General features: G+C 40.6%; 1 protein-coding gene across 1 annotated transcript in view; it reads left to right on the forward strand.

Moving 5' to 3' along the window:
• The window catches only part of AP1S3 (adaptor related protein complex 1 subunit sigma 3), a 46,474-nt gene that overhangs the window by 17,055 nt on the left and 3,367 nt on the right, over positions 1 to 26,052 (forward strand). Inside the window, exons 2-4 of the mRNA XM_079709782.1 lie at positions 13,160 to 13,338; positions 15,228 to 15,336; positions 23,551 to 23,688. Coding sequence (XP_079565908.1) covers positions 13,160 to 13,338; positions 15,228 to 15,336; positions 23,551 to 23,688 — 426 coding nt within the window. The remainder of the gene's footprint in view (positions 1 to 13,159; positions 13,339 to 15,227; positions 15,337 to 23,550; positions 23,689 to 26,052) is intronic.

Raw genomic sequence — 26,052 nt, forward strand, 5'->3', positions numbered from 1 at the left:
CCATCAATATTCTAAACATTAATCTTCTGAATTCTCACAGTTCTATTGTAAGTTAATTAAGTAAATACATTTTACACATTATATTTTCTTTTTTGTATTATGGAACTACTATTAAGTAAATTGTTGCTTTATCATTTTCACACAAGAGTTGATCTGCCATAGAACTTCATCCATTCATTCAGAAGGTATTTCTTGAGGACCTACTATGTGCTGGTCACTGTTCTGGAAGAGTGGGAAACAACAATGAACAAAAGAAAAAATCATTGGCTCTGGAGCTTACATTGTAGGGTGTGGAGTAGCAACAACATAATAAGTAAAATAGTAGGTCAAAAATACTGTGAGGCTTCCGTGGTAGCACAGTGGTTGGGAGTCCGCCTGCCGATGCAGGGGACACGGGTTCGTGCCCCAGTCCGGGAAGATCCCACATGCCGCAGAGCGGCTGGGCCCGTGAGCCATGGCCGCTGAGCCTGCGCGTCCAGAGCCTGTGCTCCGCAATGGGAGAGGCCACAGCAGTGAGAGGCCCGTGTACCGCAAAAAAAAAAAGAAAAGAAAAAATACTGTGAAAAGTAATGGAGTGGGGTTCAGTAGTAGGGGTGTTGAGGTAGGGTAGTGAGAGTGGCGCATTTTATACGGAGTGTTCAGGGTAGGCCTTACTGAGAAGCAGATTTTTTAATAGACTTGATGGAGGTGAGGGAGTGAGGCAAGCGGATATTTGGGGGAAGGGAGCATTGAGCAGAGGGCAGGAGTAGATGATGATCTCAGAGGTAGAAAGGGGCATGTGGAGTAAGGCCTCGTGTAGGTCATGGTAAGGACTTGGCTCTTGCTTGGAGAGAAGGGTTTGAGGAGGGGAATGACCTGCTCTGACCTACACTCGATCTGGCTGCTGAATGAAGAACAGATGGTAAGGGAGCAATGGTGGAAGTTATTGTTATGATCTTCCTAATGAGCTCTCCTAAAACTTCACCAGCCTGTCAAAATTTATTGAAAAGAAAATGTTGAATATTTCCAAGGAAATTTAGCTGCATTGTCTTCTAGTTCATGATTCTAGTGCATTCTATTTGATTTGCCATCAAAGAATCAAAATGTAGGGGCCTATTTAGGTCTGCATTAATGAAAAGATGTCATTTAAAATTAGAACTTATATATCATACAACTTTCAAATGAAAAGTGATTGGAAAGAGTCCTTCCTTCTGTAATGCTTCCAGCGGCCTATGGAATGACCAAAAAAAAGAAGAAATTCCCCTTCCATGTAGCATTAAATCCACCTTAATTAGCCTAGAATTTAAAACTCATCCAAAGGGATGGGGCTACACAGGGAGGAGAAGAAGCAGTAATCCTCAGCCTGGCTTCCCAGGGCCCTCAGGGATGATGTTGGTTAGCAGCTGCTGGTGATGACAGGGTGACAAGATGGGCTTCTCCAAATCCTTGAAGCCCTTTCTACCTATGTCACCTTCTTGTGTTCTCAGGCCGTATCTTGCCATTGGGAAGAATTTATGTTACCAATTTTTTCACTTCTGATTAAGGAAATTCTTACAAGTATTAGTCTCTTTCTAAACGTAAGCCAAACATCAGCAAAGCCATATTTTCTTGGCTGGAGTGTGTTGGGGCATGGGCTGGGGTGTGTGGCAGAGTCCTTGCTCCGGTGTCCCTGAGTAATAGATCTGCCTCTAGCTATCCAGCATTCCAGAAAGCCCAGTTCTTCCCTTCCTGTGTTGGATTAGCTACTATATTCTATATTTCCCTAGGAATTGTAACTTAAATTTTTTTAAAATTGTGACTAATACATAATTATTATAGAAAACTTGGAAAAAAACCCAGAAATGTGAAGAATAAAATAAAAACCACATGAAATGATGCCTTGGGAGAACCACTGCAATGTTGTTTATACTGTTACTTTTTTCTTCAAATACTATAAAAAGTAAACATGAACAATATCTCAGCATATATATATATATATATATATAATATCTATATATAAGTATTTACATATATTCTGAATAGTGAGAGTATAAAGTTTACTTCCAAAAATAAGAAAAGAAAAAAGGGAAATCTAAAATGATATAAAATGATATACAGCTAAAATGATATAAAATACAGCTAAAGGACATAAAATTATATAAAAACAATCAGCTAAATGATATGAAAATATATACAGCTAAAATGATATAAAAATAATTCTTCCCTTATACCAAAAACTGAAATATGACCTTGAATTTCACAAGACGTGCATTTTGCATTTACTGGCGTGATTACCAGGAGGGGTTATTTGGGTTTGGCACTTTCAAAAGTGAAAGCATCCACTCAGTTGGAACCTGTCTGGTTTCTTTTTAACTTGGCAAGCATACCTGCTAGAGAGCTATGCAGTTTTTCTAGTGTTTGTATTCAAGTTTGTCTTTATTTTTGTTTTTCTAGAAGTTAAAAGTTTGACATTCTTTCTCTGTCTCTCATTTGTTAAAACCTTTACTTAGTACCACCCACTCTCCTGTAACATTTGATTCTGTACTTGATCAGTGTTAGAAATGGAGGTTTCTGGTATACTCAAACTAGTGAAGGCACAGAAAGTATTCAGATTTAACCTCAGATTCACCATCGTTTGCAAAAGTTCTGAAAAAAAATTGTAACTCAATTATGTATACTACTTGGGTGAAACAAGTAAAGCAAAAGGGGAAAAGAAAACCCTCTCTGAGACTTCAAAGCAAAGTAGGTCAAGGAACAGCCTGTGAGAAACCAAAATACTTTTTTTTAGAAGTATAAGAAGTTAGATGTGGCTCTGAATGACAACGAGGTATTAAGCATATATTTGTTAAAGTAATTTGGAATGGTATTAAATACACATCTAAAGTATCCGATGGATCACTTACCAAGCAGAATAAACTCTGAGACTAAATAATTTTGTCTTGACACCAGAAGTGTAGCACCATATATTGTAAATATAAAGGCACAATCTTCAGAAGTATTTTGGAAAATTGTACATCAATATATGTTAAAGCTGTAATGGTCACTATTTCCTACTTCCCACTGACGGATTTAAAGGCTTCTGTTCAACGTTGGCCTTTTCTTTGCTGGCCATTCAGAGGCAGATTCTTACTTCACTTGTTTCTCCAGGAATGTTTTCTCACAGGTTCGTTTTACTTGACTTGTACACATATGAGCTTAACGCCTGTATAATTTTAGCTGTTAGTTTAAGGTGGTTTTCAACTAACTAGAAACAAAGTGCCCATTCCCTACAACACTGCTGCAAAATTAAGACTTTATCTAAGATTCAGTATTCAAGATGGACATACATACCAATGCAATTTGTAAATTTTACCATTAACATCCTTACTTTAGAAACTCCCCCTCCTTTCATTTGATCCAGAAGAGTCTTGTCTTTTCCAACCTCCCCTAGTTTGGAATCAGGGACCTGGAAAACTGGAAGAAAGGTGATTATGGCATTGGCAAAGCACGCATGCTCACTTGAGAGTGAATTGTGGAGATAATTAGTGGTTCCACCTCCGTGTTGGCAGCGTAGATTTGCAGCGACTAATTTGGCTTTGGGATGTGTGCTTAGCCACTGGCTGCTGTGTCATGCTAGAGTCATGGGTGGGACCTAAATTTAGGGACATGAACCTAGGCGTCAATTGGGAGGTTTTCCACGTCTAGCTTTACCTGACTCTCATCACACATTGTTTTTTGTTAAAGGGCCATTATTCAGCCTATGGAAAATGGGAGATGCAGGGTAGGTTGGGTCAAAATCAACATTCTACTTAAGTTTGAATGGACATCCTTACACTCCACATTTGGGCTGTCCATTCCACCTTTCAAAGGTCAGGAAAATTGTACTCATTATTATTTTTTGGATACCTAATTTTCAAACCAGATAATCAGTGACCTGCCATCCTGGGACTTCTTAAGAACAATTTTCTTTGAGTCTGACCTGTCACTTGTACCCTCATGCTAGGTGCCATGCTATTAGGGTAAAACCAATTAATTACTGCATGAAATGGAAGCACTTACATATGGAATGCTGAGCAGTAACATTTAGTGACACTAAACTTGCACCGTGAAATTGGGGCATTATAAACCTTATTAACAGTCTCTAATTTTTGCCTGCCATTTTGGTGCCTCTTGATCACTTTGGATATAAATTTAAAAAGTTAACTGGTTGCATTCAACTTTGAATAAAGCTTTAGCTTTCTAAAAGAGGAAGACTGATAAGTGAATTGTTTGAGGATAGATCTTGGAGTTGGGGTGGATTGTCTTCAGTGTGTACCAATGATTTACATGAAGAAAACACTTGACTGCTGATGTGTGTTTATTTGCATTTGATAACATCATTGCAGTTTAAAGTTACCCTAAACAGCGTTCAAGTAGTCATAGAAAAAGGTTGGTCTGAACTATCAACCAATACAGAAATTTTGATTGATGGAAATGTTCAGACTTTAACACAATTAAGTAGATTGCCATAACTGGAAAACCATCTTACGTTGGTTCTAGCGTATACTAGTTTATATAGCCAAGGAGGTAGATGCTTATTTATTGCAGTTTCATCTATAAAAAATGCTTAATTGTTCTAAAATATTTCTGGATTATCTATATTGCAGAAAGATATTTCTTTTGAGAACTGTGGATGGTGGGGAGGACTAAACACTTCAAAAAATGCTCCTTTTTGAAACCATTGATGAAACTCTTAATTTACTTGACACTGAGGTTCAATAGAGGAAAACAGTTTGTCTTTGCTGCATTTGGGATTTGTGTGGTTTTTTGGTTAAAATTGTGTAAGTGCTACTGTTCTTTAACATAGTTCACATTATTGCTTAAGAATGTAATTTATGATTTTGGAAATTATTTTTTAAAAATGGGATTCATTACTGGGAATCAAAAAGGCAAAAGACCATTAGTAATTTTTACATTGTGTTTTATAAGAAAATACTTTTATTTGTCCTTATTTTGAAAACCTTTGAAATGGCTATAACAATCTAGCAGAAATCACTATGAATTTTTTTGCATGTTAAAATAACATTAATTGGGACCCTGCATAGAAGCATTGCTGATTACATGGTTTATTATTGGAAAGGGGTTCATTATTGTGAAGTACTGAGACACTCCCAATCGACATAGTATTATTTCTTTTTTCCTGAGACATTTTGAAATGTTCTTTAGTTTTTTATTTCTTTTATTTTTATTATTTTTATTTTTATTTATTTTTTTTATTAATTTCTGCTTCATAACAGAAATGTTCTTCTTTAGTGAATCCAAAATTTAAAAAGAAATAGATAAGCAACACAGGATATAACTAATGCTGTCTTTCTCTCCAGGTTGTACAGATTGGCTCTAGGGAGGTGATGGGAAGGGGTAAAAAGTTTGACTCTTACTTCATGAGAAGCACTGTAGGGTGGTGAACATGGGCTGGATACAACATCTGATTTTACTCACTTCCTTTGTGGTCTTGGTGAGTCATTTCCCATCTCTGTGCCTCAGTTTCTTTATTTAAAAGCATGGGATTAGAGCCAGTGATTTAAAAAGGTTCTCCTCACTTAACTCTGTTCTAAGCCTCTGCTGGAGAACAGTCTCTACATTCCAGAGGATCCTGAAGCATGACCTGGTTGAGTCTCCAAGCCTGTTGCCACCGCCATGACTGCCCTGTCCTCTTTGGTGGTTTATTTCCTACTCTTCCTGGGTTCCCTGGCTCAGAAAATTTGCTACCACTCTTGGGAATTATCCTTGACCCTTCTCTCCCTCTCACACCCACAGCTAAACAAGTCCCACTGGTTCTACTACTTAAATAGCTTTGACTCCTTTAACTTCTCTCCATCCTCACTGCTACAGCGATGGAGGCCACTGTTGTCATCTATTGCATGTGTTACTCCATTCTTGGGCTTCTTTATTCCCGTTTCCCTTAGACTAAAGTCCAAGCTCCTTACCCTGGCTTACAAGACCCTCCTTCTGTTTGCCTCTGCCATCTTTCCTGTGCCATTTCTCCCCGCTCTTCCTCTCTCAGTCAACCAGCCATATGTGCTGTGCTCAGTTTGCAGAAGATGCCATAGCCTTTCCTTCCTGTGGCTTTCCTGTCCATTGTTCCCTCTGCCTGGTCATTCTTACTTAGCTCTACCCTTTCTGTTCCCTGTTTCCATTTGGCTGATCCTCTTCATCTTTCAGATCCTATCTTGAATGTCACTTCCCCAAGGGTTCCCTGACCGTTAGACAAGGTTATTTTATTTTCCCATAGCTCTTTGTGCTACTTGTGCTTTAACGCATCGGGCTCGGATAGAATTCATACTGTTTAGTTGTCCATCTCCCTCTGTTAGAAGGTGTGCCCCACGAGGGTAGGAGCTTTTCTGTTCTGCTCTTGGTGGTATCCTCATCTCTTGACACAGTACCTGGCACATAGTAGATATTCAGTAAATACTTGCTGAATGAATACGTGAAAGAAGGAAAGAAAGGAAGAAAGGTAAAATTCTATGCATTTGCAATAAGAAAGCAAGCCCAGCAGGCAGCAGCTGTACCTTCTTCCTCTCTTTTCTCGCCGTCCTCCTCCCTCCCTCCTACCCCATTTCTGTTAGGTACAGGGACTTCCCTACCAATACAGGCCCTGTTTTAGTTATCACCTCAAAGGAAGTAATGGCCTTCCCTCTCAGTAATGTTACAGACCCTGAGTAGAGCTATCCATGCAAATTTTTCCCAGGTTCAAGTTCCTCATTGGTCCCATTTATATGAGAAGTGATACAGGCCCATGTTGGATCTACCTAAACTGCATAGATGGCTTTAGATGATCTTTCTCTGCTAACAAAAAGTTTCCAGTCCAATAAACTTCGCTTAATACTTTCTCTACCCATCTTGATGTCATTGCTGTGATATGTTTAATAGTAGTGACTCAGAGTGATTCAGTGCTAATGTCATTATTATCTTCAGTTGAATATTTATTTGTCTTATTTTGATTTCTATAAGTACAGACCTTTTGGCCCTTCCTGCTCATTTTTAAAATTGTTACAGAAGCTCTTGGTATTGGATAAGGCAGGGACAGCTTCAAGGACTACCTTCTAGTTACAAAAATGGTCAATATCATGTTGACTTTAGAAGTGGGTGAATCTAGCCTCATTGGTGCCTGTCTGTATCTGTGCTGTCTCCCCATGAGGTGATGTTGCAGAGCAATTTAAAACGTGGGCTCCAGGGGCTTCCCTGGTGGCGCAGTGGCTGAGAGTCCGCCTGCCGATGCAGGGGACACGGGTTCGTGTCCCGGTCCGGGAAGATCCCACATGCCGCAGAGCGGCTGGGCCCGTGAGCCATGGCTGCTGAGCCTGCGCGTCCGGAGCCTGTGCTCCTCAACGGGAGAGGCCACAACAGTGAGAGGCCTGCGTACCGCAAAAAAAAAAACAGTGGGCTCCAGAATCAAAGCCCACCTCTGGAACCTTCTTGCTGATTAACTCAGAGCAAGGTCTTAACTTTGCTGGGACCCAGTTTCCTTACCAATCAAATGAGGGTAATAATAGTATCTACATCTTACAGTTTTAATGAGGGTTAAATGAGGTACTGCATGTAATGTGCTTAGCGTGGTGTTGGCAGGTGTTCAACACATGCCAGTCATTGTAAATAGGTCTCTGGGATTAGCATAAGACTCGCCTATTGTAATTATTTGCATAAATGGGAAAAAAAGTAGTAGTTAATTAGCTTTGCCGGAAAAAAGTGGTTTAAGGTGCCAAGTGCAAAGAGCCTTGGGCTGGGAGCCGGGAGATCGTCTTAACTCTGCCACTTTCTAAGTACCCAACTGAGGGTCAAGTTACCAGCTCTCTGTCGTAAGATGAGGTTTGCACCAAATCAGCTCTGCTGTCCTTTCTAATGTTATTAGCATTTTGTGAGTCCAGGAATGAGCGGTTATTTCATTTTAAATACCTCACTAGGGTAGACACTGAATAAATATTTTCTAAGTTGAATGGAATCTGCTGACTTTATCTCTGGAATGCAGATGATTCTTTTAAAAAGCTTTTTTCTGCATCTATTGAGATGATCGTATTTTTTTTTTAAATAAATTTATTTATTTCTGGCTGTGTTGGGTGTTCGTTGCTGCATGCAGGCTTTCTCTAGTTGTGGCAAGCGGGGGCTACTCTTCGTTGTGGTGTGCGGACTTCTCATTGCAGTCGCTTCTCTTGTTGCGGAGCACGGGCGCTAGGCACGCGGGCTTCAGTAGTTGTGGCTCGCGGGCTCTAGAGCGCAGGCTCAGTAGTTGTGGCACATGGGCTTAGTTACTCCGCAGCATGTGGGATCTTCCCAGGCCAGGGCTCGAACCTGTGTCCCCAGCATTGGCAGGTGGATTCTTAACCACTGCGCCACCAGGAAAGTCCCAATGATTTAGTTTTATGATATTGAATTGTAATGACAGAAAACAATGGTGGTGATTTTGAGATTTAAAAAAAAAAGAAAGACAAAATGAAAAGCCAGAGACAAGCTGTATATCAGGGCTGTTGTAACAAAGTACCACACACCGAGAGGCTTAAACAATAGAAATGTATAGATTCACAGTTGTGGAGGCTGGAAGTCCAAAATCAAGGTTTCAGCAGGGCTGATTCCTTCTGAGGATTCTGAGAGACAGTCTGTTCCATGCTTCTCTTCTAGCTTCTGGTGCTTTGCTGCCAATCTTTGGTGTTCCTTGAGTTCTGCTGCATCACTTCGATCTGCCTTTATCTTCACATGGTGTTCTTTCTGTGTGCATGTCTTGTCCAAATTTCCCTTTTTTTATAATGACACCCGTCATATTGAATTAGGGGCCCACCCTACTGTAGTGTGAGCTCATCTCAACTTATTACATCTGCAGTGACCAAGGTCACATTCTGAGGTGCTGGAGTTAGGACGCACGTCAACATATGAATCTTTGGGTGATGCAGTTGAACCCCTAACAGGATGCTTATTCTGTCCTTTTTGTATAGCTCTCCATCTCTCCATCCTTCTTTCTTACCTTCCTTCCTTTCTTCCAATAAACATTACTGTGCAGTACAAGCAAATTGATAACAGACAATTTTAGAAGCATCTTTAAAGCTTTACATAAATGGCCTCGAGCTAATTCTCAGCAGTTGACTTTTTAATTTGTGGCTTACTCATGACTTTTGTTTCTATCTCATTTCCTTTTTTTTTTTTCTCTTGCTGCTCCTCTTACTTTACTCTTCCTAACTCTTTCTTCTTCACCCAATTCACCTAATTTTCCTTCTTCACTGAGCATTTCACTTGTTAGAAATAGATAGTTCTGCCACCAGATGGTGTGCAAGGACTGGGAAAGGATTTGAAACACACTGGCCGCTGTGGCAGCTTTTCAACATTTTATCTCAGGAAGAAAGTTGACGTAATAAGCCAAAAATGAGACCCTGAGATTGTGTAGATTTTACTTCTCTATATACAGTTTCTCTTCCTGTACTGTGCAAGCAGAACCCTGAGCTGGAAATCTTGAGGGAAAAAAAAAAAGTGAAAAATTTTGATGAATAAGAGTTAACAGGAGACACTGATCTGAGAATAGTTTCAACAATAATATTAGGCTGAGAGGTGGAAGCAAGGTTCTGGGGTCTGGGGGCCACTTCCTCAAACAGGTAGATTTAGAAACCACAAAAAAAGGGGAAATCTGTTGAGCGCAATAAAGCTGTAGAAAGGCGTTCATGAAATAAGGCGCTTCAGCTGTCATTTAATTCAGCAGTTTCAAATGAGGCCTGCAGCCCAAATGCAGCTCACAGACCACAGCCACTCACAATGTGCTTTGCTTGGCTTGCACAGGGTTTTGTTATCATTATTCCTATTAATTGCCAATATTAAAACAATCCTGGTATTTCACATAATCATCCAGGTTTCAGGCTTCTTCTGGAAAAAAAAAAATCTGAAGACCTGGCAATACTGGCTGAATGTTTTTCTTGGCAATGCCTTCCTATGGCTGAGTTGAGGCTGGCCCTTCAGTTGGAACTTGTGATTTACAGTTTGACTTTGTGTCTTCCACCCGTTCTGAATACGGAACCCTCACCCTCATTGAAAATGTTGCCTGCCTCTGCCCAGCCTGTGAAAGGTATTTGACTACGTGACCCTGCTCTCCTGTTTCTTAGAGGAGGAGATGAGGCCCAGACAGGGGAGCTGACAGCTGATTCAGTGCCACACCTGCCCTGGAATTCCCACTGAGCCCTGTTGCCCCTTGAAAGAGAAACTGGTGGGGAAAGTGTGAGCGTGACCCACCACAGAAGTGTGATGCAGTTTAAACAAAGAGTCAGCAGGGAAGGTGAAAAACCTGAACACCTCTTGTTACTCAATATAGAAAAAGAAACTAGAGCCATACACAGACACACAAGTGAAAAAATTGAGGAACCCCCAAGTAAACACCTTACAGGGAACTTGGAGAGAATTAACAAATACACGATCAGAACGCCACTGGTCAGCCGTCCAGAGAAAGAAAGGAACCCTAAAGGACTATCTGCACGTTTGGGCTATCTCTGGACTAAACTTATTTAAGCATTGAGAAGGTGGTTGATGAGAGAGAGTGACTGAGAAGGCAAAGTAGCACATCAGCTAGAAATTGGATGGTTTATTATCCAAAGAAACAGCAGAATGCCTTTCTGGGCACCTATGAAATGGCTGTCACAGGCACTTTCCATCAGAATGTGGGGACCAATTAGTGAAAAAGTGATGGGGTAGACATGGGGTGATTCCAAAGGTGGAAGCAGGGAATTTTTTGCTTGCCTCAATGAAGATAAATGGGATTGTAAATGGGCTGGTCTGACTCCTGGATGATTCATTAGCCATAGCAAGTATTTATGGAGAGCTTACTCTGTGCTAGGCTCTGCACTAAAAGGTAGACGTGTGATATCATTGTATCCCTCTACATTACTGATGTCATTACTCTTGTCATCCCTATTTTATAGATGAGGAGACTGAGGACCAGAGAGGTCAGGGAACTTTTACAAGTCCACTTAGCTCACAAATGACAGAACCTGGATTCAAATGCAAACTCTCAAGCTGCCTATCACCAGAGTCTTCCCGTGTAACAACCAACCTGCTCTACTGCCCCCCAGCCCTGGCCAAGGCCTGGCCTAGTGATAAATGCCTTTCATGTCCTGAATCCAATTTGGGTTGGCCTAGTGGTAAATGCACAGCATGTCCTGGATCAAATCTGAAACAGTGGTGGAGGTACACCATTTGGATTGGGTGGCATATAACGAGTTTGAAAACACTAAAATTTAAATTTCCAGGGAACTCCTTGGTGATCCAGTGGTTAGGATTCAGTGCTTTCACTGCCAGGGGCCTGGTTTCAATCCCTGGTTGGGGAACTAAGATCCTGTAAACCGTGTGGTAACGGCAAAAAAAAAAAAATTCCAGCATTCAACTAGTTTGTTTCAAAGGGTCACTAAGTTAGAGGTCTAGCCAGTTGTCAATGAACCTTTGTCCTAAGAACACGAGTAAATGACTTCTGGGAAACTTTGTGGTCTGACATCTTATTTCCACCTGGGGCATGCTGGTAACATCTATAATAAAGGTAGATCACTAGAAGCTTAAGCAAATGACCTTTTTAGAGAGAAGGAAACTTGGCTTGTGGAAGAGGGAACTGGAACCCAATGAGAAGGTGAATCCATGAGGCTGGTGAAGAAGCAGTGGATATCCCTTCTTTCTACATTCTGGAAACCCCTCTGATAGGGGTTCCGACCAAAGGGAGATGCATGAGAGGCAGCAGCCTTGGAGGGTTCGTCTTGTCGCTTTCAGAGCAGGCTTAGAGGAAGGAAATCAGGCTAATTGTTAAAGGGATCATTCCTACGTGCAAGTATAAACTGTGGGACCCCGAAGGAATGAGTGCCCAGACCAGTTGTGGGTAACATTTTTTACAACTGATCTAGCAGAGAGAATAGGGCAGCTGGAGCTCTTGGTTTTTAAATGCTATTAAGCTCTTTTGGCCAGAGAACTGTTAAGCCAGACAGGATAAGCTGCCAGAAGATCTGGCAAATACAACAAGTGAGAGTTGAGTTTATTGCATCTGGAGAAAAGGAATCCCAGTTACAAGCATATGATCCCAATAAAACCCCAAACCACAGTGTTCTCTAACCCTTATAGAAAACCCAGTTCTGTACTCAGAATATTAATGCAGGGCTAGTTGCCGTTTCTCAAAATTCAACACTTTCACCAATATTTACTAAGTCCCTGTTATGAGCAAAAAGTGGAGTTAGACATGATCCAGGAAGAAACATGCAAAATGATAAGGGAATTGAGAAACCCATGGTATGAAAAGAAGTTTCAGAGGTGAACGTCTTTGCTGCACAGGTGAAAGCTAAGGGGGATGTATAGTGAATTGTTAGTACATGAAGGATAGGTACAGAATCTGAAGAACCTTTTTAATCCGTCCTCTCTTTTTAAAAATTATATTAGGAACAGTAAAATTCTGGTCAAATGTTATGTGATTGAAGTAAAATCAGGACATAAAATGTATTATTCCACCTGGAAGCTAGTAAACTAATGGCACTCTTATTCATGAACTGGTACAGGTTGAAAAATAAAACTGCCTCAGATAAAATCAAATGAGAGCTCATAACTGATAGTTTAGAATAGTTAATGTATTTAAGGATTTTTCCCTGTAAATTTCAGAGATTTTTTTTTTTTTTTTTTGCGGCACGCGGGCCTCTCACTGCTGTGGCCTCTCCCGTTGTGGAGCACAGGCTCTGGACGCGCAGGCTCAGTGGCCATGGCTCACGGGCCCAGCCGCTCTGCGGCATGTGGGATCTTCCTGGACTGGGGCACGAACCCGTGTCCCCCGCATCGGCAGGCGGACTCTCAACCACTGCGCCACCAGGGAAGCCCAAGAGTATAATTTTTAAAGTAAACCCTTCTACTGTTTTTAACTTTTTTTTTTGGCTTGTGAAGGAAGAATTTAATATTTTCTCAAAAGAGTTCTATTCTGCCTTGATATATTTTTTCTCACTATGAGTTTGTGACTCGTAAAAGAAAACTTATCTCTCTCCTATAGTATAAATAAGCTATGTTTGTGGTGTATACCTTTCTTTGTTCTTTTTGGGTTAAATGTAATTGTCAGATGGGATAGTTTTCATGCTGGTAATTATTTTTTTCCTCTGTTCAGAATAATCCTTTGTAAACCCTGCTGCTGTATTTTAATATCTATGGTAGAATGATTTGGCTGACCAAATTCTGTTTTTTTTCTCTCCTTTATTTGTTCTAGATTCATTTCATATTGCTCTTCAGTCGACAAGGGAAATTACGGCTGCAGAAATGGTACACTACTCTCCCTGACAAGGAAAGGAAAAAGATCACCCGGGAAATTGTTCAGATTGTTCTCTCTCGTGGTCAGAGGACAAGCAGTTTTGTTGACTGGAAGGAGCTAAAACTTGTTTATAAAAGGTGTGAGTAACTTCATGAGAACTGAATTTCTTATTACTATTTGGTTTGTTTAGTCCTGAGCCTTTTAGATTGCAACACCAATTCTATCATTTACTGAAATCTTTGAAGGCTGGAGCCCAAATGTGTGTACCAGTAGACTAAATAGAAGAGAACTCTCATTTATTGAAAGGCTTTCCATATGCCAGGATGGATTCTAGATACTTATTCTAGATACTTAATTTATGTGTTGATAATGCACACATGCATTCAAGAAATTATAAGCATCTATTATATTTCCAGCACTGTTCTAATGACTGTGCATACAGAAGCAAACAAGACACAGAACATTCCTGTTCTCTTGGAAGGTATTCATCTGTTAAGCAAACAAAACAGTTTCAGTTAGTAACAAATGCTATAGAAAAAAGGTTGACGTGATAGAGAGATGGGCAGCTCTTTATTATTCATGTTTGCAGATGAGGAAACTGAAGCTGAAGAGAGTTTAAGTAATTAGTCCCCAGTCACAGTAATTGAGTGGTAATCAGCAGAGCCAGGATTCAAATCCAGATTTTTCTGACTTTAAAGACTGTATATCCTCTCTTTACTGTACCTACTTGCCATGGCAAGACCATACTAGAAAGGGACCTCAATTTTTAGGTGAGGAAACTGAGGCCCTGAGAGGTAAAGTCATTTTGCTCATAAAGACCCAGATAGCTGATGCCTAAACCAGGACCAGAACACAGCCGATCTGACCCTGCATCCAACATCATACTGCAACTTTCAGAGGGAAAACACACATTAGAAAGACTCTCACAAGGTGTGTTTATAAAACTGGAAGGGGAAAGACAGAGGTAACATCAAAGGCTGTATTCAGGGGAGTAAATTACCAGGAAGTGCCTGGACCAAGCTTCTCTTGCTGGGCCCAAGGTCAAAACTTTTCTTACTAGCATCGTGGGAGATGTCAGCAAAGGCCTCTTATAGTAATAAGCATCCCAGGGATAGAAAGACAGAGTCCCAGGAAATCCTTGCTGACAAAAGGCTTGTCCCTACTCTCTGCCTGGTTTCTACAACTTGGGGTTCAATTGTGATTTAAACCATTACCTGAAGAATAGGCTTCAGCAGTTCTCTCAACAGATATCTATAACTACTGGGTAGACAACGGTGAGCAACGCAGACTCAGTACCTGCCTTTGGGAAGCCATTGGTTTAGTGGGGGAGAGACAGGCCATGAAATACGGAATGAAGAGCTCTGGATGCTCTGTGAGGGAGGCACAGGAATGCATAGCAGGGACATCCAGTGCAGTCAGAGAGGACAGAGATTTACTGGAGGAAAGGACATCCAAGCTCAGAGATACAGGAGAATAGGAGTGAGCCACATGTGTGGGGTGAGGAGGGTATTTTAGGCAGAAGAAACACACATGGGGGGGGAGGACTTGATAAGCTGAGGATGGGAGACACACTACAGTACAGTATGAAGTAAGAGACACACTACAGTACAGTATGAAGAGACACACTACAGTATGAAGTAAGAGGGCCCAAGTGGGCCCCTGGGCCCCTTGGTCAGGGCTCTGGAGTTTAGAAAGGACAATTCACAATCCAGGGAGGGGCATGAACAGGCACCCTGATTACCATGGGTCAAAGAACTCTGTGTCCCCTGATCACAGCTCCTCAAGGTAAAGTTCTGAGGACCTTTCACATAATTAACAGAAATAACCCAATCCCCACATTACTTTTTATATATTCTATTTTACATTTTGGGAGGCTATTGGATATGATGAATAATGATTTCCCTCTTGGATGTGGACAGGAAGAATCCCTGGAGAGGAAGCGGTTAACTGCATATTCATGGAAAAAACCATCTTCAGGTTGTGTAATGTGTCATTATATTTTATGTTATCTTCTTTTCTTTTCAAGGTATGCTAGTTTATATTTTTGCTGTGCAGTAGAAAATCAGGACAATGAGCTCTTGACACTAGAGATTGTGCATCGTTATGTGGAGTTGCTGGACAAATACTTTGGAAATGTAAGTGGTGTCCTGGTCTCTAGAATGAGTCAGCCTCCACCCCAGCTCTGACTTGAGTTCTGTCTGTTTTCACATTCCTTCTCTCTCTCAGGTCTAAAATATGAACTGCATTTGCACTGAGGATCAGAATGCAAGGCTTTTCCCCTTTCCTGTAATTCTTAGTAAATGGAAGATCCAGAGCTTTCCAGAGGCAGGTGGTGTGTGTATGTCCAGACCACAGTCACACTAGACACCTTGTTTCAATAAACTAGAATTTAATTGTGAAGGATTCCTTGATATTTTGTCCTTTACTCCCCACTGACTGTCTTCTCTTTTCTATTGTGACTTTTTATCCTTTGGTTTCCTTTACTAAGCTTCAAGTGTTCTTTAATATTATTTATACATAAGAAAAAAAAAAAACACCAAACAAACAAAACCAAAATCCTTTTCCTTCACATCGCTATTCAATCTCCATGCATTTACTGCCAAGTAATACACTCTACGAGGTGCCCTGATCCCCAGAACACATTCACTCTGCGGCAGCTTATGTCTTGGCTTCACCTTTACTCCTCCAAGGAAATCATAATGGTCAACATCAGTGATGCTGCTTTAATCTTCACCTGCCTTAACCTCTCTGCAGCACTGGACCCTTGCTCAGTGCAGTGCTTTCTTTAAATCTGCTCCTCTTTATTTTGCCCGGACACTGAGTTCTGCTAATTCTCATCCTGTGTTTTTGAAGGCCCCAACTTGGTTTCTTCCCCAGCTCTCTCCCTCCCCCGCCCTCTAAATGCCCTCCTGCTCTTTCTTTCTTCTCTCCTGTGTGTCTACTAGACTCTGTCTCCTGGAAATCCATCACCAGATGACTCTTCTTCACTTTGCTGATGACGCTCTTCACTGGGCTTCTCACACTCACCTCAGTCTTAACGTGACAAGAACTGAAAATCAGCTACTGAAAACCTATTCAGTCTTGTGCTTGAAATTATGATGTCCTAGGATCATTCAGTGCAGAAGGACAGTGTTCCTTACATATTTCTCCACCCTTTACTTAAGTCTGCCTCTGTCTATTCAAGTTGGACGAAAATTCATCTCCTTTCACTCTCACTAGTATAGTTTTACTTGGGATTACAGTTTTGCTTTTCCTTTAAACCTCATCTCCCCCTTTCTGCCTCTGGGCTCATCTCTGCTCGCCTTTCCTGGCCTGTTTGTTAGCATCATCCTTCCAATGCACAGATCTCTGGTGACATTCGGTCACTCTCCTCCATCTTTAATGAATACAATTCAAATTTCTTAGCTTGGCATTTACTCATTGTAAACATTGGTCCCAGACCACTGCTCCAACCTTCTCACTTCTCTGTCTTTTTATCCCTGATATATCCAGTGCTCCAGCGACATGGAGCAGCCTTGTATTATCCTCAACTTGTACAGGATTTGCCTGACCACCAAATTGCTAGTATCTCGAGATCATGACCTGGGACTTATTTGTTCGTTTTTTCAACACTTGGAACCAGCTCTGGGCCAGATTTTAGAGAATGTTCCAGAAACATTTTATCTAGTTCACAGTCTCAAGAAATGAATCAGTGGATTAGGAAAATGTTTTCTTCTCAGTAATACTCTCTTCCCTATTTCCTGGCTCACTGAAGATTTTTTTTTTTTTTTTTGTGGTACGTGGGTCTCTCACTGTTGTGGCCTCTCCTGTTGTGGAGCACAGGCTCCGGATGTGCAGGCTCAGCGGCCATGGCTCACGGGCCTAGCTGCTCTGTGACATGTGGGACCTTCCTGGACCAGGGCACAAACCCGTGTCCCCTGCATCGGCAGGCGGACTCTCAACCACTGGGCCACCAGGGAAGCCCTCTGAAGTTTTTTATTAAATGCTGTTAAGAGAATTTGCTTTCAGAAGAGTTTTCTGTGCACTGTATTCTATATAATGGAATGAACAGCAGTTGAAGTATTGGTTAAGGTTTTATCAGATTTGTTGCAACAGTTTTCACAAGGATGAGTACCTGAAAGTTTTCTGAAATAATTTTCCCTCCCTTTCTCCCTCTCTTTGATTCTTCTTCTTCTTCTTTTTTTTTTGTCTTTGTAAGTTATGTTATAAGACCTAAATATTGCTTCTGAGATTTCAGTTTGTTGGTCAGCGTATAGAAATAATAAGACAGACCATTTTTCTTTTGCTGTCTCCTGGTTCACCAAGTTTATTTTCATGTTTTTAAAGAGAGATTTGCAAATATATAGTGGCAAGTTTTCAAACCTGAGATTATTTAATTTTATGCTTTCAATTATTCAGAGGAATTCTGACATTGCAGTACTTTCTTTTGAAATAAACTGCAGATTTGGCCTTTAGCAAAGCCCTGAAGGAGTTCTCCTGAGGCCCAGAGATTCCCATAGCCTGCCTTTTCCCCCTCATTTCTGCACTCTGGTTTGACTTGTTGTGTTTTCTTAGATTTATCCAACTGTGATAATGTGAATTGGGATTGAATTTTATCTCAATCTTATCTGACCAAATATCAGATATTTCAGAACACGTTGCTTTCTCAAGAGAATTTGAATCAACTTCACTAATTCTAAGCCCAGTTAAAGTGTCAGCAGAATCAGGATGCATTCCTATTTCTCTAATATTATTAATTTTTCATCCTGTTTTGGCATACCTTTAGAAGCTATGTCTTTGTCATGGACCAAAATTTAATTCACTAAAAAAATTCAATGAATCTTTCATTAAGCTAACAGCAGCTAAGAGCAGTTCAAGCCTCTGTGCCCAGTACATGTTAAATTCTTATTAATTAACTGTGATGAGTAAGCCCAGCAATACTGATTCTTATGACATTGTCTCAGGAATGATATATTTCTCTTTGGTTTTCTTTTCCTCTTGTGTTAATCCTGAAGATTTCCTTGAATTTTGCCCTTATATTATCCCAGAAAAAAACTCTGTACTGAGTTTCTCGTAAGACTAAAAAATATTACCTTCCTATGACAGATAAATCAAAATATCTGCCTACTAATTTATGGGTTTTTTTTTTTTTTAGCACTTTTCAATTTCCAGGAGATTTACAAGAATTAACTAGTTAATCTTTTGGTCTTCAGTGAGTAGCATGAAGCCCAGTTTATAGAGGCTAAGAGGCAATGCCTCAGAGTCTCACAGTAGATAAGGGTCAGTTTGAGGACTTAGACACCTGCCATATTTTCCCATTATAGGCTGTTATGTGAGGTTTTACTGATGCACCCAGATGGTGCAGAGGTTGCTGTGCTGGCGAGGTTCTGTCTTGATTCAGGGAGTTTTCTTGTTGTCAGGGGAGGGGTGCTCTATGTCCTGCTGGATCCTGGTGTCAGCTGGCTTTCTCACCAAACCCATGATTTGACTCATCATAGATCTCTATTTCACAGATAAGAAAAATGACATTCAGAAAGTTGAATAGAAATATTTACTCTGCTAATCTCACGGGGGCTATTATGAGGCTCAAAGACATAGTATAATTAACAATATTTATAAACTGTCATTTGCTATGTAACTGTACTTTGCATTATTATTTTATACATCCTTTTATGCATTTGCTGTACATAACTTGAACTTTTTGTACTTACTTTAGAACAGAATTCAGTAAGGGAAGCTCCTTCTTAGATTCTATCCAAAAAGATGTAGTTATTTAAATGCCAGAAATAATCTCACTACATCATGTATTATGCTATAACAGAAGTCCCTCAAGCCAAATTATAGTAAAATTGTAGTAAAGCACAAGGCTAGGAGATCAAAGGTAACATTAAATTACCACTGTTTTTTTCTTTTGCAAGCTTTCTTCCAGAATAGACATGAGAAAATGAGAAAAAATAAGGAAAGAAGCTCATGTGTTTATTAACACAGAAGCCACGTGCTTTTGCGTAATTAGATGGAGTGCAGTCATCTGAGCATCAAGGGTACATTTCTGATATACTGGGGCAGCACCCTGAAGGTAGAATTAGAAGTAGTATTTGAGTAATTAGGCAGTAGCTGAAGAAATCTACATTATGTCTCAGGTTCTGAGGTGTTTTCTCTTCTTACTCTCAGGTACAATAACCCTTTGGGGTTAGACTCAATAGCAAATAGAGTAGTATTTTGAAGTTGCTGTATATGAATGACTTGTTTGTAACATTCTCTATAAGGCCAGTAGAACTTGTGTAGCCATTTCCCTTATGATCTGGAGATAGTAACTGTATAATCAAGGGGTATGTGTGTGTGTGTGTGTATCTGTATCTGGCTTTGCATATTACCTAACCTTATCCCTACCCCTTGAAACTAGGTGCAGTAAATTAATTGCCCCATGGCCATTGGCGAACCCTACAGCCTTGGGGATGGGTTGCTGCTAGGAGAATGGAGAGTGGGGTATGAGAAGTTCCCAGAGAACTTGCATTAGTATCTGTCAAGTTCACTTTGCAGGATTCCGGTTGCTCGTTTCTTCTCATGAGGTTCCTGTCTGTCCTGGATTCCTGGTCTACACCTGCCTTGAACTCTGGGGTTCCCCAGCTCTTGCTACTATAAATCCTGATTTCCCACCTCTTCTGATCTCTGGTAACTGCTTACTTCTTGTACCTTCTTTAATGTGCATGAATGTCTAATCTACTGTGCTTTCTTTCTGTTTATCTATATATTGTTTAAAATTGCAAAATAATACATATTTTTACATATCCTTCTAGACTTATACAGTTTTTTAAATAAAAAATGGTATTGTATTATACATATTATTCTGCAACTTTCTTTTGTTTCCCTTACCAGTCTATGTTAGAGCTATTTCCATGTCTATCCATGGAAATCTACTTCATTCTTTCCAACTTTATGCATAGAATTCCCATGGTATATAATATGATACACAAGTAGGAGTAGACCATACTTTATTTAAGCAACTCCATTATGGCTGGATTTTTGAGTTGTTTCCAATTTTTATTATAAATGATGCTGCCATCATCCTTGTTATTAATATATATTATTATGCACTGGTTTGGGTATAGCATAGGAATAAATTCCTTGCGGAATTATTGGGTCACAGTTTTAAATTGTACATTTAAAATTGATGGACACTACAATTTGAGCCTTCAAAATGCCTATAAAATTTACAAATTCCACCAACAGTGAGCGCGAGTACCTATTTATCCATGCACTTAACCAGCAATGGATATTATCTCTTCTTAATAGTCAGATGGTCATTAATTCAATTTGCATTTTTCTGATTACTAGTGAGGCTGTATATATTATTAGATGTGCATTGGCCTTTTCCATTTCTTGCCTTGTCTATTAATTGCTTCTTGACAGCCTTTATTTCATTTTTTATGTTGTGGTGTTTATCTTAGGGATTCCTGAGAATTCTTTCTATATCATGGATACTGTGCTTTCCTTTCTGTTATATATGTTGCAAATATTATTCCCAATCCATTGTTGTACTTTTAACCTGTACTCTGATCTCTACATTTTTGCCTGGGCAGCTTAATTCTCGTCTCATTCAAATTCCTGGAGTGAGTGTTCTAGAAATAAAAGGGTTCATAAGCTGAGAATATTTCCTTTTATGATGCCATCCTTTTTCTGATGGTTGTTCTCAAGAGGGAATCCTAAAGTTCTGGGGAAGTCCTGGATTATAGTATCATGTCCCAGTGAATTAGACTCTTATTTTCAACTGGTTTTACACATGTATGTGTGTGTATGTGTATGTGTGGAGAGAAAGAGAGAGAAAGAGACAGACCCTGTAGGGAGGGGGAAATTAGTGTGTGTGTATACACACACACACACACACACACTTGTTGATTTGATGCTGTTTTCTAATGAATGAAGAGACCATAACCTTTGCAGATTCATTAGATTAGTTTTTCTGAGTTGGCCATTTATTATAGTGGTTTTGTACTTATTTGTTCTTATGCTTCTAGATTCAGTTGGATCTGTCAATATAAACCATTTTCCTTGGAGAGTCTGCAAGTTTATTGACCTAAATCCTAAATATATGGAGCAATTTGTTAAAATATTGACATCCATTGTATGTTAAGTCATAGGATTGTCTATCTGGGAAGCCATTAGCCCCCAGCATCATAAAAATAAGGCCTGTATGGTAGCCGACTCATTCATTTATCCTGAGAACATTTATTGCGTCCTACTATGTGCCAGGTTCCAGAGGTATATGGATGACTAAGACAATTTCTGTACCTGAGCTCACAGTACAAGGGGAAGTGATTGATAAGTAAGCGTATACTTGGGCACACAAGATGTAAAAGAACACAAAGGAAGTAATGTAGAATCTCTATGTGAGAAAAGAGGATTTGGGGGAATCATTGTGCTCATACCTTTTGAATTTGGCCTTGAAAAATGAGTTTGATTTTGCCAGCAGAATAAAGGAAAAGACATTTGGGGAACATTCCAGGAATTTCTGGAATGTGCAAAGGGCAAAAGCATGAAAGAACGGTGTGAGTTTGTGGAATGTGTAGCTTTAGCATGGTGTGGGTACCAGCACAGGAAGCCAGAGAGCTGGGCTGTAAAGATTCCTACATGCCATGCTGAGGAATCAAAACTGTCCTGAACAGAAGACCTCACCCAGGAAAGGACCCAGATCAGCATTTTAGCAAAGTGCTAGTGGTCATTGGCCTCACGTGGGTAGACACCACCTAGAAAGTCACTGCAGCACCCCAAGCGAGAGACGTTGCAGGCCTTAGCAGCAGCAAAAATGGACAAGAGGTTAGGGGTTTATTTACAAGATGGAATCAATAGAAATTGGTGATCAAATTGAGAGGGATGAGATCAAGGGGGAGAGAGGAATGAGAGGGAGGGGAACTTAAGCTGAACTGTAGAATGAATTAGATTGAGCCACGAGATAGAGCTTGCAGCTACTAAGCAAAATAGGGACTAAAGGGAAAAGAATATGCTTGACTCAGTTTGGAATATGGGGATGTAGATTGAGGAATATCCAGGCAGAAATGTCTGGTTAGTGGGTGAAAATATTGGATTAGCGCTGCAGAGAGAGATCAGGCCCAGACAGATCTCACTTTGTTAAGCCACCTGCATGGAAGACCCAGCTGTAGAGAGTCAATGAGATTATCTAGGAGAATGTATGTGTTGCAAAGAGAGAAGAGGCTCTCTTGGGAAGCACCAGTCTTTAGGAAGAAGGTGGGTCCCTAGAATGTAAGCAACCTGCTGCAGAGATGCTTGTTTTGCTGATTGATGTGTTCCAAGCATTTTGTAAATACTTCTTAAATGAATGCAAGTTTCAGGGGGGGAGATAAATCATCCAAGGAGCCTGAGAAGGGTCATTAGAGATGGAGGAGGAAAACGGGCACTGAGTGGTATTGCCAACATCAGGGCGTAAGCAAGAGCAGATTTTCAAACAAGGGTTGGGTGAAGTGTATCAGATGCTGTTGAGCCATAAAGGTGGGAGAGGACTGAAAACTTTCAGTGAGCAGACCTTCCGTAAGGTATGGAAAGCGAGAGTTGAGGAATATGTGAGAAGGGAAACAGCAGGGATGGTGCCTGAGTGGCTGTCTGGTTGAAGCATTGGAATTGAGCCTTATTTGGATTATGGGGAGTGGTCTTGCTACTTGCTACATTTAACCAAATCTATCAGACTCTGCTTTGGTCTGTGACAGTGGTAGCGGTTCTCGACGTGTGGTCCCCACACCAGCATCATTAGCATCACCTGGGAACCCATGAGAAGTTCAAACTGTCGGGCTTTACCCAGACCTACTGAATCGGAAACTCCAGGGTAGGGCCCAGTAGTGTGCGTTTCAATGAGCTTTCTGGGTGATTGGGATATACTCTGTAGTTTGAGAAGCACCGGCCTGGGACATAATTTTGAGAAAGATTAACACAACTGAGCTAATTTGCCTCTGAAGAATGAGCTTCTGAGAGTTCTAAAGCTAGGAGCCAAATTTACAGACCAGAGGGCAGGAGCAACGAAGCACTGCCCTTGTGCCTGAAACGCAGTGGTGGCTCAGCTTTTATCTGTGCGGATGGAGAGGTGAGCTGGACAGCTTCACTCCTGGACTGAGTCTCGAATTTCCTGTCGTGACATTAAATAATATTATCTAAGGACATGCTCTGCTTTAATAGAATGTGGTTTTACTTGTATTCAGGGCCCGGATTTCCGTAGTTCTACTTTTCTGGCTTTAAAATACCATCTGGTATTTTTATCTTTGGTGTGCCACGTGGGTGTCACTGTTGAAAAGCTTGAATCACTGGCCCATGTTTCCCCTGATACTACTGCAAGTTTATCAAAATATTCATTTTTGTCTTACCAGGTCTGCGAGCTAGATATTATCTTTAATTTTGAAAAGGCTTATTTTATCCTGGACGAGTTTATAATCGGTGGAGAAATTCAGGAAACATCCAAGAAATGTGCTGTTAAAGCCATTGAGGATTCTGATATGTTACAGGAGGTCAGTACACAGTTTCTCTTGCCCTGGGAAAAGATGATGGTGGTGCTGTGATGGTGATGGTGGTAGTAGTGATAGATTGGCTGACACTTACTGGGTGTTTACTCTGTGCTGGGTAGAGTTTTGGTGTTTTTTTTTTTTAAGGTAAATTCTTTATTTTTTATTTTATTTTAAAAATTTTCAGCTGCATTGGGTCTTAGTTGCAGCATGCGGGATCTTTCGTTGTGGCACGTGGGCTCCAGAGCACATGGGCTCTGTAGTTTGCAGCACACGGGCTCTAGTTGAGACGCACAGCCTCAGTAGTTGTGGCGCACAGGCTTAGTTGCCCTGTGGCATGTGGGATCTTAGTTCCTTGACCAGGGATCGAACCCGAGTCCCCTGCATTGGAAGGATTCTTTACCACTGGACCACCGGGGAAGTCCCAGGGTGCAGTTTCTAAGTACGTTACGTGTATTAACTTATTTAATTATCACAGCAGCTCTAAGAGGTAGGTATATTGTTACCCTCATTTTAAAGATGAGTAAACTAAGACACAGAGAGGTTTAATGACTACTCAACCTCACACAGCTAGTAAGCATGGGATAGAGATTTGAACCCAGGTAACTGGGCTCCAGAGTCTTTGCTCTTCCTGTCTGAGCTTTTCAGTGAGGATACCACACTATCGAAAAGGGATTATATAATTGGTGCTATTCTTTTCAAGAATAATTCTATGGGAGGTATAAAAAGCCTTTCATTAAAATATCTGTGCTGCCCTGGGAAAGGAGAATAGCAATACATCATTATTTTACTTGCCAGGGATACTAGAGCTTTATTATTGAAGATGGCGATCATCATATTAATTAGAATTTCCTACCTTCCTGGGAGGCTGTATGTGTGCTCCTATTTGCATAAATAAATTGAGAATTCTGTGGCTTGCTTGTCAAGAGATAAATGGGCCCTGCAGCAGCCATTTGGTCATGTTCCTGACTCTGTGATACTTATATAAAATAGACTGGGGCTTTTCTTGTAGATACAGTCCAGATTTGCATTGTCCCTAATAAGGGAACGTACCTACATTAACCCTTTCAGCCCTCCCGTGGGCACTGTGAGAAAGAGCGCTTCACCCCACTGAACTTTGCCCTCCCAAATGAGATGATCTGACCAGCCCCTGCTCAAGCATGCCTTTGGGGACCTGGGTTCCATCCCAGCTCTGCCACCTCTAGGTTCTTCTTCTCGCAGCATCATTGAATCTATCTTTCTGTTTTCATGATAGCTGGTCAGAAGATTCCAGAGCATTATCAAGTGTCTTTTAAAAATTGGCATTAAAGCCATTCTTGCTGCTGTTTGGAAATAACAGCCTGCTTCAGTTACTAAAACATTAGACATGACTTCCAAGCAACAGTTTTGGCACATCTTTGAGCTGATTACTTGCTCCTGCCCATCTAGGGAACCAGTCCTCAGGTGAACAGATACCAAGAAAGATACAGGGTACCCCTGAGCCTCTGTGCTTGCCTATTAGGAAGCTGATGCATTTATTTCTAGACGTGTTATCACCTCAAAAAAAGGCATTTAAACTTTCTGATGTTCACTTGGCTGTCTCCAAATGACACAGGAAGGGAATTTTACAAGGTACCTGAGAAATCAGTGGTTTGGAAATTCTATATAACCTTTCTTAAAATATGCCAGCGGGTTATTTATAATTCTATCCTCAGGGTCCTTACTGTGGAATCACGTTACAGGAGAAACAGACATTGAACAGGGTCTTTGGCACTTCAGTAATTAAAGCTCCTTGAATTAGGGCCAAGCTACACCTGGGTTATTTTGAATTTCCCCTCTGTAGGAAGTAGAATTTTAAAGGGCTTGCGGGTTATCTGGTGCTTCTAGTTCCATTTAAATCTGGGAAGCAGGTATTGCCTGCTATTTCAAGAGAGAGGGCTTTCACAATTAAACATTAATTGGTCGTTCCCTGGTGATTGAGTGGAAGGTCTTGATAGGTGGGTCTCAGGGGACCCTCCATTTAGCTGCCGTGTCCCCATAGTGAGCAGGCAGTATCATGACTGACCTCTAAATCTTTCACTGAATTCACAACACCTGCCAAATAGAAGCAGTGTTACCAGTGTTCTCTTGGGATTTGGTACTTCAGCTAAGTCAATGAACATCTGGGGAGCTGGTTGAAAAATTGACTTTGTATATATGGTTTGCTTTGTGTATCTGGTCAGAGCAGTTGAGCATATGAATAGGCACAAGTAATATAATTGCATAAAGAGAAAAAATAATGCTTTCTTTTTTCCCTGTCCTTTGGACTTGAGCACGTATTTGTATTGAATACAAACTTAGTTGCTTACGTTTAAGGGAGGCCTTTGTAATATTGCTTTTACTTTTAGCACA

Source organism: Hyperoodon ampullatus (genome assembly GCF_949752795.1).
Source record: "Hyperoodon ampullatus genome assembly, chromosome: 8".
NCBI lineage: Eukaryota > Metazoa > Chordata > Mammalia > Artiodactyla > Ziphiidae > Hyperoodon > Hyperoodon ampullatus.